The sequence below is a fragment of the Bos grunniens genome, chromosome 13, assembly GCF_055505025.1.
Source record: "Bos grunniens cultivar Pamir isolate PY7600 chromosome 13, Bosgru_T2T1.0, whole genome shotgun sequence".
NCBI lineage: Eukaryota > Metazoa > Chordata > Mammalia > Artiodactyla > Bovidae > Bos > Bos grunniens.
Genome location: NC_141177.1, coordinates 80,435,099 through 80,446,715, shown reverse-complemented (window position 1 = coordinate 80,446,715; position 11,617 = coordinate 80,435,099). Strand labels below are relative to the sequence as shown.

Sequence of the window (11,617 nt, the reverse complement as noted above, 5' to 3'; positions counted from 1 at the left end):
AGGTCTCCCACATTGCAGGCAGATTATTTACCATCCGTGCCACCAGGGAAGCCCCTCTATGAACGCTGAGGTGCATGTATCTTTGTCAGTTCAAGTTTTCATCTTTTCCAGATATATGCTCAAGAGTAGAATTGCTGGATCATATGGTTAGCTCTATTTCCAGTTGTTTAAGGAACCTCCGGACTGTTTTCCATAGTAACTGCGTCAGTTTACCTTCTGTTCAGGCCTTTTTACCCATGTTGGATCAAGAACTCACAGTTCGCAAAGGTAAAGATGCCAGCCATGGACGCAGCTGAGTGAGGTGGGAGGCCTCGCTCAGCGCCCCACCCCCACACTCCTTTTCTTTTATGTCTTGGCCACTTCGTCCTTAGTTTTGTGCAAACCTGTTGCTGTTTCACATTTGTGCTCTTCCTTTCTGATTGGTGCCTTGGATTCTTTCAAAAACACTTCCAGAAACCGTCCTGCGGAGCCAGAGAGCCCCCGAGGATATCTGACTGTCATCATCCTGAATTTGGGGGGGTGTACATTTCTGTCTCCAGGACGGCGTTTTCCTAAATGGGTCCTCGAGGGTGCCTTGGCGCATAGGAAACTTTAGCATAAAGCGTGTAATTCTGGGCTCCCCAGCATGAGCAACAGGTTGAAGACGTGGGATCCGCTCCGGCCCCTCCTCGGCGGGTGGGGACACGTGGAGGAATCCAGTGGCCCATGGGCGGTTCCGGGAATCCCCGGATGTGTCTATGCTGGCCCTGGCCACGGATGGCATCACGTTCAGCCGCCTGGGAGTTTAGTCCTTTAACTAGTCGGGTGCTATTTGCTCTGTAGCCTGCCCTGGAGGCAAGCATGGTGGAGGGGCTGTGAGAGCAGGCCTGCTGCAGTGGCAGTCACCTGACCCCGCCCGCCCCTCCCAGCTGCTGCCGAAAGGACCCTCTTGAAAACCCGGTGAGGTGCGCCTGTGCGTGCAACGCAGAGGGAGGGGCAGGATGTAGGCGGCTGTCGCTTGCTTTCCTTTCTCACCCTCTTTTCCTGCGATTCATTTTCTAATTCCGTGAAGCAGAAACTCAAAAGGAAATCCGAAGCTGGCCAAGAACAAGGGATCGCCTCCAAAGGAGCAGGGCCATGTCTGCCTTTGCTTTGGGGAATGTGCATTGTTCGTGGGGTCGTAAAGCTGTCAATTTCTAGGCAGAGTCTGGAGGAGGCAAGCTCGGATGGTCACACTGACTTTGTGGTGGCATCCTGTGCCTTCATTTTGGTCCCTTGCTCACTTCCCAAGTTTGCATCTTTGACAGTCACATCAAGGGCAGATTCTGGAGATAAACCTGACAAATCCCCAGAAGACGCTGAAAACACAGCAACCCAGCTGACAGCCCCAGATTCTAGCCCTAATTCTTGCTGACTCGGTGTGACCTGGAATGGGTCCCTGATCCTCTTTAGGTCCCAGTTTTCCCACCTGGGAAAGGAAGGGCGGATCCTTTGCTTGGGAAGGTCTCCAATTGCGTTACTATCCAGTGAGTCTCCCATTAAGTCTTTTCAGCTGCACTTTCTGAGAAAGGCTGAAGTAAAGCAGTTTTTCCCCCTTCAGGTGGAAAAGAGAGCCGGGGCCAACCCGTCTGGGTGCGGACCTGTCATTAGGAAGCCAGCTGCCAGCTTGTGTTCCCTTGGGATGGAGGAGGAGCCCCGCGGTCCCTGCCAGGAGAGGGTCCCTTTAACAAAAAGCTGGTGCCGCCATCTGCTTTCGCCCTCTGGGTAATTCAGCTCCTGGGTGCCCTGATGTGGAGAGTGGCGAGGGAGGCGTTGGGGAGGGGGGGCGGGTAGGTCAGTGGGCAGGCCTCGATTCAAGGTTCTTATTGGACTTTAGAGCCTTTACTCGCCGAGTTAATTTCCCCAACTTGCCTATCACAGGTTAATACTGGACCCGTGCATAATGATACATAATTTAAGACTTGTAAAAGCTGCCCAGGACTTGAAAGGAACACAGTCTAAGCCAGGAGCCTGTGCCTGGCATGCAAGAGCAAGTAACACAGGTAGAATTTATGTCCAAAGCGGGGGAGCCGCACCCTCGTGACACCGTCTCAGAGGGTGCCACGCTGTGTGCAGGCCCTTCTGTGCCAGGCGGCAGCACCCAAGCCCTGCAACCATCACCCCCACTTGCACTTAACCACCACTGGAAAGCAGTTAGTTGTTCACAAGGGGAAGTTCTTTATTCTAAGACCCAGGAATATCTCATGGATGTAAAGTGACACAACATGATTGCCCTAATGGTTTCTGAACTCTGTTTTTAAGACTTCTGGGGCCAGAACCCCACAGAACTGCCCTGGGGCACCCTTCTACTTCTGATAGCCAAGCTGTCTGTTGGCATAGTTGGAGCCTGACATAGCCTGAGTCGGGATGTTTAGCTGCTTGTGGGATGGAAAAAAAATGTTAAGAAAAATAATTGTTGTTTTTGCAAACTATCTATTTAAAAACAGAACCTCAGGAAGCAGATTTCTGTTTCAAGGCTCAGATGAATCAGAGCTTACAAAGTATAAATACACATTAGCAGGAGGAGGCTTCCCATAACCCAGTGCTGGTGTGCCTTCCCAGCCCCGGAACCTCTGACTCCTGCTTCTCATTCCCAGCAGAGGCAAGAAAGCAAGCCTCCATGGAAGCGGAAGTGCTGGAACCTCGCTCAGCCCGAGTTGCAAACCTCTGCAGGCCAGTGGAAGTTTTGTATTTTTTTCTTTAAAAGCAACTGGTTGTTCACCACACACTCGCTCACTTTAGGGTCGACAGGTGTATGCTGTTCGGAAATGTGGCAAACCCGCAGGCTGATTCCTTGGGCTCTTTGCTACCTAAGAAAGATTACCAAATAAGTTAACTTTGACTCACTGACCCCTCAGATCAGCCAATAAAATGAAGCGCTTACACCACAACTTGCTCAAGGGGTAGTGTAATTGATTTACTTAAAAATGATGTCAGGTGGCAATTGAGCAACAAACTGGCTTCCAGACTGCTTAATTCAGTTTAACAAGGAGGAAAAACCTTGTAATTAACGGAAGAGCTTGAATACTTTGGAAGCTGTTTTCAAAGTCTGCCATACCTAAGCTGGGGAGGGTGGGGGTAGGAGGGGACAGCTTGTTGAAAACTATAAGTTCCCAGGCCCCGCTTGCAAGTCAGGGGCCAGGCCTGGGATTCTGCATTTAAGAGAAACCCCTTTGCAAGTTCTGCTTCTCTGCTCATCACCCAGTCTCACTTGACTTTTAGTTAAGCTCTACTCCCTTTTCTGTTCTAAGTCTACATTGTATATATATGTCTAGAATCCTAGGACAGTTTCCCATCCTAAAGCAACCAGCTTTGAGCTGCTGTTTTCCTGGAGTTTCATGGTATATATGTACTAATGTTGGAATTCTAGTTCATCACGTTTCTGATGGGAAAATTCTTCATCTTCCAGAGCCTGATTATAGAGGGCATAGAGCTTTCAGGGGGTGGGGGGGGGGGAAGGTTCTGGGGCTCTTCTCTTGCAGTTTCCTGCCCCCAGGACAACCAGGACTCCAGTGCAGGATGCCTGCTATCTGAAGAAAGGTTGACACCTGCCCTTAACAACCAAGGTCCTGGCTTCGAACTGTGTCCAGATGAGCCTGTCTCCTCCTTTCCACCACCCAGTGTGACCTGTGTAGACGGCTCCTTGAAATAACAAGATCACTCCTCTCTTAGAACAAAGAACTGCAGAGGTCATCAAACTTTTTTCTTGGCACACAAGCATCTGGCAACTACCCAGGGAATTTGGGGGTCCTGCAGAATCCAAGTTTACAAACCACCAGAGCAAGGTAGTATTGGAATTCAGATTTAGTCCTGCTGGTCGGTCTGCTCCTCCCTCTGACCCCACCCTGCAAAGAGCCGCACCCGGACAGGGAGCAGTCATGGGGACCACCCAACTCCACAGAGAGCTGCGCCCAGACGGGGAGCCGTCGGGGACCAGACTCGTCTCGGTGCTTGTCCTTGGTGGCACCTCCCAGGTGAGCCAGAACTCCGTCCCCGCCCCCGACCATGCACAAGGAACAGGGGCCTGCCATCCATTCTTAACCACGACACCCGCTGGGACACAGCTCCTAACCTGGTAGAAAGAGAAGGGTCCCAAGAATGAAGCAAGATCAACATCCGCATGGCTTTTCCTGCGCTCAGCCTGCCGCTCCAGGTGGACGTGCACCACGAAGACTGGATGGGGTGCACAGCCGGAGAGCAGCGGCTGGGAGGAGGGCAAGCTGGGGCTTCCTGCACAGAGGAGGGCACTCCTGGCAGCTCCCTGAAGCTGCTGGAAGCTGTCCACGAGCCCGTCACTGGCGGCTCAGCCTCCACGCAGAAGGTGCCAGAAGACCGACCCCCCCACACACACCCCCGACACCGCGCTGGCATGCCTGTTGCCCACAGCTCTCCTGCCCGTCACCGGCGGGACAGCCCAGTGCTGGCTCCCAGGGCTGACCAAGAGGGAGGCCGCTGGCAGCTCACCCCTGGGAGCAAGGTGATGAGCGGTGAGACGGGCCCTCAACCCCAGAGCCTGGCATCACCACCTCCTGGAGGCCAGCCTGGAGGCAGGAGCATGCACAGAAGCCTCGAGGGTGTGGTCCGCAGTGACGCCAGGACAGTCCTATTCATCCAAGTAGCCAGAGAGGAAGAGAAGGCATCCTGCCTCCCTCCTAATCCCTCAGCACCGATTCCAAGCTATTTAAAACCCTCTAAGGTGGGTATCGCCCCAAAGTTGCTCAAAACAATTCACATCCACACTGCAGGCCATTAATCCAGTGGTGTTTATTCAAGCAGTATTCACACTCGCTGTTGAATAACAAGGGCATCAAGACCCCAAAGATGGGGCTCTCACAGCTCCAGCTTCACAGCAGCCTCTCTAGGAGGGGTTTCAAGAACTTAAGATGAAGGTGATGGCTGAAAAGGCTTGCCGTTCTTGCTCTGGGTCCCCGAGGAGTACAGCCTGCTTCTCTCATCCCGGTCACCAGACAGACCCAGGCCAGCGGCAGAGGCACAGCTGGGCAAAACTACGTAAGCTCAGAAGAGGCCACACTGGTCCATGTTTTCGTACAAAAAATTTAATAAATATGACTTTTCAAAATGTATTGCCAGGAACAACACAAAGATGCATGTTTATGTTCGTATAACACTAAGAGGACAATACAAAGGATCTTCATGGTCTCAATGGTGAACTAACAAAATCAGTTTTGAATAAGCCTTTTTGAACTTAAACTTCATCATAGCGTTTTGATTTCCTCACTTAAGGCAGGCAATGGACTCTATGGCAAATCTAAACAGTGATCTTACTGGACATTTTATGGTTCAAGTATTCAACTAGCTTATTAGAATACTCCCTAAATGCAGTAGATAAAAAAATCAAATCAGTCTTACATAACGAATGGTGAAAAGAAATCAGAATTTACAAAATGAGATTGGTGTGCTTCCAACTTCACACAATTAATTTGATATTTTTATTGATCTTCAACCACTCAACATTTTGGCTATGTTTAGTCATAGCTCACCTTGTTCCCTTAAACTGCTAGGCAGCAGATCATCTGCCTGTCTCTCTTCAAGTCTTTAAAAAAAAAAAAAAAAAAAAAAAACCTGTTCTAGACTAATTCTCAAACTGCCTCTCAGTCGGGGTTTTAAATATCTGACGTCGTACGGAAAAAAAAAAAAAAAATTCCACCAGTATTCCAGGCACAAAAGGCCCACCCTATTGTCTTAAACTATTTTCAAACACCTTAATTTTGGCTTATAGGCAACACATAATAAGAAAATAGGTTCAAAAAAATAAAGCCATACGCTTATAACGCTATCAAAAACCTTCAATTCTAAACACGTACATATAAATAAAAAGGAATGATGTCTTAAGGCTCTTGATTATTAAGTTAATAAATCAAATATACACAGTGATTAATAAAAAAAAGAATTATTTACATAACTATACAAAATTCTACTTTTGACACATTTTTCCTCTTTAAATTCTTCATTTTACCAGCAACTGCTGACATCAAAGTCCCCCCTCCCCCAACAACAACAAAATACAATAAAAAAAAATAAATAATAAACTCATTTGTGATAGTTGCTGTGGTTCTGAGCTGCAAAGGCACTTTTCAAATACAGAACTACTTGGACGTCATCATAAAACCAATATACAAAAACAACTCAAGAGTCAATAAATATAAATAAAAACTATGATCCTAAGACTGCATCACCATCGGGACATCTGGCAGAAATGGAAGCTGGGCGTACTCCTGGGAGCCTGATCCGGAGGTGCGGGCAGGCGGGGGCGGGGGGCCCGGTGTTTGCATAGCTGCGCGGTGCGGTGCCACCCAGCCAACCACGGAGACTACCACTGCCAGTGTAAGCCAGCTTGTCAGAACTTAAATTAACACGCGACTCTACATCCAGGACAGCGCGGGGCCGGAACACGACAGACAGGGCGGCTGCGGGAGCGGGAGCCCCGGGAGCCCCTGGACAGCGCCCGCCCGTCTGCTATACGATGTACTCCATGCGGTTCAGGCTCTGCGCGCTCTCCAGGTCTCTGTTGTCCTGTTTGTTTGTCCAGTTGGGGTGTTTGGCCGGCGTGCCATGGGCGGGCTTCTCCTCTCGGTCGACCAGCGTGTACGTGGCCTGCTTGGCGAAGCGTGCCTTCTGCTGGTGCTTGTCCATGTCGTCCTCCTCCACCTCCGAGTTGTGTGTCCTTATTTTGGACATTTTGGAGTTCTTGCTCTCGTAGTCCTTGACGGGGACCGTGTTGGCCCCATGCTTCTCGATGGGGTTCTTAATCTGGTTCAGCTGCTCGCGCACGTTGTTGGTGGTGTTATCCTCGGAAGCGGCGCGCGCGTGGCTGCCCGGCTTCCGGCGCTTGCGCACGCACCAGTAGAAGGCGGTCACCAGGCAGCAGACCCAGGCCACGGTCAGCACCGAGCTCAGCAGCGGCACCAGGAAATCTGCACGGCAGGGCAGCAGCGGGGAGCCCGGTGAATCACACCGCAGCCCCAGCCCTTTCCCCACCCGTACTGTCCCTCCCGGCGTCCTCAGAGACCCTGCTGGCCTCCCCAGAGAGACCGGGCCAAACGGCAGCCCATACGGGTGCCCACCTCCGTGTGGGGAGGGGCGTCTGGGCCAGGGGTGGGGAGTCCGGCTACTGAGACAGCTCATGAGATGAGTGGTTCTCAGAATCTTCAGAAAGAGGGCCCTGGGATGCATGGCTCCAACGCCCCCGGGGGTCCCTTGCCAGCTATAGCACAGTGATGCTCCAGGGATCCCCGGGGGACTCCGGCTGCCCTGCAGGGCCACTGAGCCATTCATCAAAGCTGTGCTTAGGATGGACAGTTTCCCAACCTCAGAGCACAAGCAGGCTCCACGAAGACACATACTCAGGGTACGGCAACACTCTGCCAGGGCGGTGCCTGACAGCCAGAGACAGCCCGCAGGCAGGGGACAAGTCAGGCCACCTCTGCCCACAGTCATGGGATCCAGTCATGTCAGCCAGCCTCTGTCTTCTTGCTAGTTAAAAATGGGGGTCCTTGAACAGGGAACCGGCAGGTAACTTCCCGCCTGGGGGTTTTCCTGGATGTAGGTTGTGCTGGTCTTATTGATGAGCTGGACAGGACGGTCCCCACAGAAAGGGACCCCAACCCCACCACCTACCTGTTCTGCTCTTCAGAGGACGCCTCTGAACTCTCACTTCCGCAACGGCAGCAATCAGCGAGCTGTTCCCGTCACGTTTACTGACGAGATTTATGATTTTGTCGGTGATCTCCTTGATAGGGTTTCCATCATCCCGGATGTCTTCAGCAGACTGGAAAAGGAAGCATCAGACCCAGGGGGTCAGGGACACTCACCAGTCACTTTTACTCAAAATTATTTGACCACACATGTATGCCATTCCCTGGCGGCTCAGACGGTAAAGAATCTGTCTACAGTGCTGGAGGACCCAGCTGGGGATTTCTGGGCTGCGAAGATCTCCTAGAGAAGGGAATGGCAACCCACTCCACTATTACTGCCTAGGAAATCCTATGGACAGAGAAGCCTGGTGTGCTATGGTCCATGGGGTTGCAAAGAGTTGCATACGACTGAGCTCCTAACACACATGTACGTCAAGCTCTCCTTCCATGTATCTGTTCATCTGGATACCAGCTAAGTGAGCTTTCTGGGCTACTTCCAGTGAAACGACTCGGTGTGAATGGGTCTCATACTCACAATGGCCACGTGTATTTCATTGTTTGCAGAAGGGGAAGGCTCGCAAGCTATGTAAATCGAATATTCGGCAGAAACATTCTTCAAAATATTCAAATTTCGCAGTTCGCTGCAAATATGCTCCGTGGTGAGACCCTAGAATGATATTTTAAAATCCACACGTGTGTAAGGGAGAGGAATGAAAAAAGACTGCTGTTTACTTGAAAGGGAGGCTGCGTGCAAGCCGAGCTTTGGTGAAGGACAAGAATCCAGGCTAAGGAAGAGATCCGAGCTCATGATGTCTCTGCTTTAGGGCAAGTGGACACACCCCACCCTCCAGAGCCAGCCAGAAGTGTTCCATACCGGCGACATCATCTCCTTGTTGAAGGTGAACGTGATGTTGGCACAGTTGTCCTGGTAGTAGGGGTCGGACGCACACTTGGTCTTCACGGGCTGGAGGCTTGATGACCGGCACTCGCCCACCCCAGTGCAGGGGCGCACAAAGCACTGGGTGTCCAGGATGGGCACGCAGCTCTGCCCGCTGGGGCACTCGCTGTGCCCTCTGTGCAGTGAGCAAGGGCGGGGGCCACACCACACCTGCAGAGACAGAAGGAGTGCAGCTCAGGAGGCGCCCGGCAGCGGCCCGCATAGCCCCAGGACAAGGGTGGCCAGGCTGTGCCTACCTTGGAGCAGGCCACCCTCCCATCCAGGCACTGGCAGGCGTTGCAGTCGGCGTCCCACTTGGCCCCGTCGGGTATCACGCTCCCCATAGTGACGCACGACCTCCCTGAAACTGAGGCAGAGACCTGTGAGTGGCAGGAGCTGCCCTTTCTGTGGACCGTCCTCCTGATTCTTCACTCCCTGCCCAGCAGGAGATGCTGATGCCCGTCGCCCTCTGCCCTGTGACAATGCAGCTGCTCCCAGCGGGCAGGCATTCTTGGCCACCCCCCAGCGGGCCCTGCACCTGGCCACGCGACCAGCTATGGTCAGTGCAGCGTCCAGGGACAGGAGTGAGCGGAGTCTCCCCCTGGGAGTGAGCTCGGCCCCTCGAGAGCCTGCCATGTGCCAGGAAAAGGACACACCCTGGGTAGTGCTGGTCCAAAAAGGGTGGGGTGGCACACAGAACAGAACTGGGTGCCCAGCGTGAGGCATCCAGCACTCTGCTTGCCCTGTGTGCCCACGAGCATCACAACTGCCTGCTGTAGGCACACAGGATGGGGAGGGTTGTTACAGCATAATGGTGACAAAAGCTGGCTAAAACTAAGTGACTCTACTTTCAAAGGACCCTCAGGTTTCCCGGTCCTGGGGGTCTCCAGCAGATGTGCCCTCTGTGTTCTCTCCCTGAGCACAATGTCCTCACACAAACAGTCAAAAAGGTGGCTGCAATGCCTGCTCAGCCCAGGGGACCCACGGCAGCGGGACCTGGCCCACATACCTTCCTGGCATTTGGCACCACTGTGCCCTGGGGGGCAGATACAGCGGTAACCATTGATCTCATCCACGCAGGTCGCCCCGAAAGCACAAGGTGAAGACTGGCACTCGTTGATGTCTAGGAGAAATGGTCAAATTTAGGCTCCAATGGGAGGCACCAATGCTTTTCTGATAAAATACACAGACAGGATCTGCAGGCCTAAGTATAGGCTGAGTGCATTTTCATCATGTGACCAGCACCCAAATGAAGAAATGATCATCAGTACTGCCAAAGTCTCCGGTCACTGCCACCCAAGGGTTACCACTAGCCTGACTTCTAACAGCTTAGAATTTCTCATTCGGGGAAACAGCAATTTTTAATTAAATGCTCCTTTTCTCTGATAGTGTAATTTAGAGAACAATGGCCAGCAAAGATCTTGAAAAGGGTCAGCTAGCAAGTATCTTAGGCTTTGTGGGCCATGTGGTCTCTTGTCACAGCTGCTCAATTCTTGCAGCATGAAAGCAACCCTTGACAGTACATAAACACGAGTGTGGCTGTGGGTCAATAAAACTGTATTTACAAAAACAGGCAGTGGGCCAGATTCGGCCCCCAGACCATCATCTGCCAATCCTTGATTCAGAAACATGAAATAGACACAAAGTCCCCCACCCAGTGGAGCCCCTGGTGGCTCAGTCGGTAGAGTCTGCCAGAAGTGCAGGATACCCGGGTTCAATTCCTGGGTCAGGAAGACCTGGGAAGATCCTGAGTTGGGAAGACCCCCTGGAGAAGGCAATGGCAACCCACTCCAGTATTCCTGCCTGGAGAATCCCATGGATGGAGGGGCCTGGTGAGCTACAGTCCATGGGGTCACAAAGAGTTGGTCACAAGTGAGTGACTTCACTTTCACTTTTCTTTCCCCCACCCAGTAGTTCTTGAAGATTCAGACTTGGGGACTCAAGGAGGACCAGTTTAAAAGTTTAAACAATTATTGAGGGATAAGAACATACACAAAGAAGCACAACTGATCTATAACTTTTTTTGGCAAAAGAAAGGGCATGTAAAAAAGTAGGGAAAAGGCTCAGAATAAACTGTAAACTTCCTAAAAAACTGGATTTCCTGACCTCATTTTGTCTGAATCATTTCAGTGGGGCCTGATCAAGCCTTGGAAACCACAGCCTCAGCCCTTCCTGTGGCTGAGGTCTGAGGCTATGCATCCTTGCCCATCGCTTCATGCTACCACAGGAGAAGCACACTTTTCTTATAGCCTCAGAGTAGATTAACCATCAGTTGCTGTGGCCGAGCTCTCCCCAGGAGTGAGGGTGGCTGTGCACCCCAGGGAGAGTCCAGCCAGGGGCATCTTACTCCCAGCTGGAAGCAGGAGACTAATTGTCAAGGCTACTCAGAACCATGGCCATAACTGTTTTAGAGATGAAAACTTTTAGACTAAGGGGTGGGGAGACAGCAGTCAGAGGTGGTCCTTACTTATTCTGCAGTCGGGCCCAGCGAAGCCAGGGGCGCATTCACAGCGGTACCAGTTCTCACCATCCACGCACGTGCCACTGTTGTAACTACGAGAGCAAAGGCCACTTGGTTACCACCTCCCTGTCTGCCACACCCCCGCCAAAGGTGGCCCCACACTGGTTATGATGGGCAGCTCTCAGCCCTGCCCACACGCACCAGTGCCTGGGTCCCACCCCCAGAGCGTCCAATTCACAGTTCCTGGTTGCAGGAGCTCCGGTTGCGTCCCAGGCACTAAACCCTCCAAGTCTGAGCATCACTGCTCTAAACGTGGACACCATCTGACTGAAGTGTGGCCCACGGACTGGAGTGATGGGCACTGCCTGGGAGCTTGTTGGAAAGAAGGAATCTGCAGCAACCCCCAGCTCTCCTGAATCAGAAGCTGGATTTTATATAGGAGGCCCACACCTGTCACAGCCAACAAGTGCCTGCATAATAGGGCACCATGCTTACCAGGGATGAGGACTGCAGTCGTTGGTGTCTGCAAAGTAAAAAAAAAAAAAA

General features: G+C 52.0%; 1 protein-coding gene and 1 long non-coding RNA gene across 2 annotated transcripts in view; one reads left to right on the top strand and one right to left on the bottom strand.

Moving 5' to 3' along the window:
• Window positions 1–1,606: 1,606 nt before the first annotated feature.
• On the top strand, window positions 1,607–2,735 carry LOC147361290 (uncharacterized). Its single transcript, XR_015140017.1, has 3 exons — window positions 1,607–1,743; window positions 1,900–2,021; window positions 2,616–2,735. It is a non-coding gene; the product is annotated as an uncharacterized LOC147361290 (long non-coding RNA).
• Window positions 2,736–4,762: 2,027 nt separating this feature from the next.
• The window catches only part of JAG1 (jagged canonical Notch ligand 1), a 44,644-nt gene continuing 37,789 nt past the window's right edge, over window positions 4,763–11,617 (bottom strand). The window contains exons 19-26 of the mRNA XM_086335045.1: window positions 11,567–11,594; window positions 11,078–11,163; window positions 9,620–9,733; window positions 8,868–8,977; window positions 8,548–8,781; window positions 8,209–8,340; window positions 7,657–7,807; window positions 4,763–6,953 (exon numbers count right to left, since the gene is read on the bottom strand). Of these exons, the coding sequence (XP_086191171.1) occupies window positions 6,496–6,953; window positions 7,657–7,807; window positions 8,209–8,340; window positions 8,548–8,781; window positions 8,868–8,977; window positions 9,620–9,733; window positions 11,078–11,163; window positions 11,567–11,594 (1,313 nt within the window). The 3' untranslated portion in view covers window positions 4,763–6,495. The remainder of the gene's footprint in view (window positions 6,954–7,656; window positions 7,808–8,208; window positions 8,341–8,547; window positions 8,782–8,867; window positions 8,978–9,619; window positions 9,734–11,077; window positions 11,164–11,566; window positions 11,595–11,617) is intronic.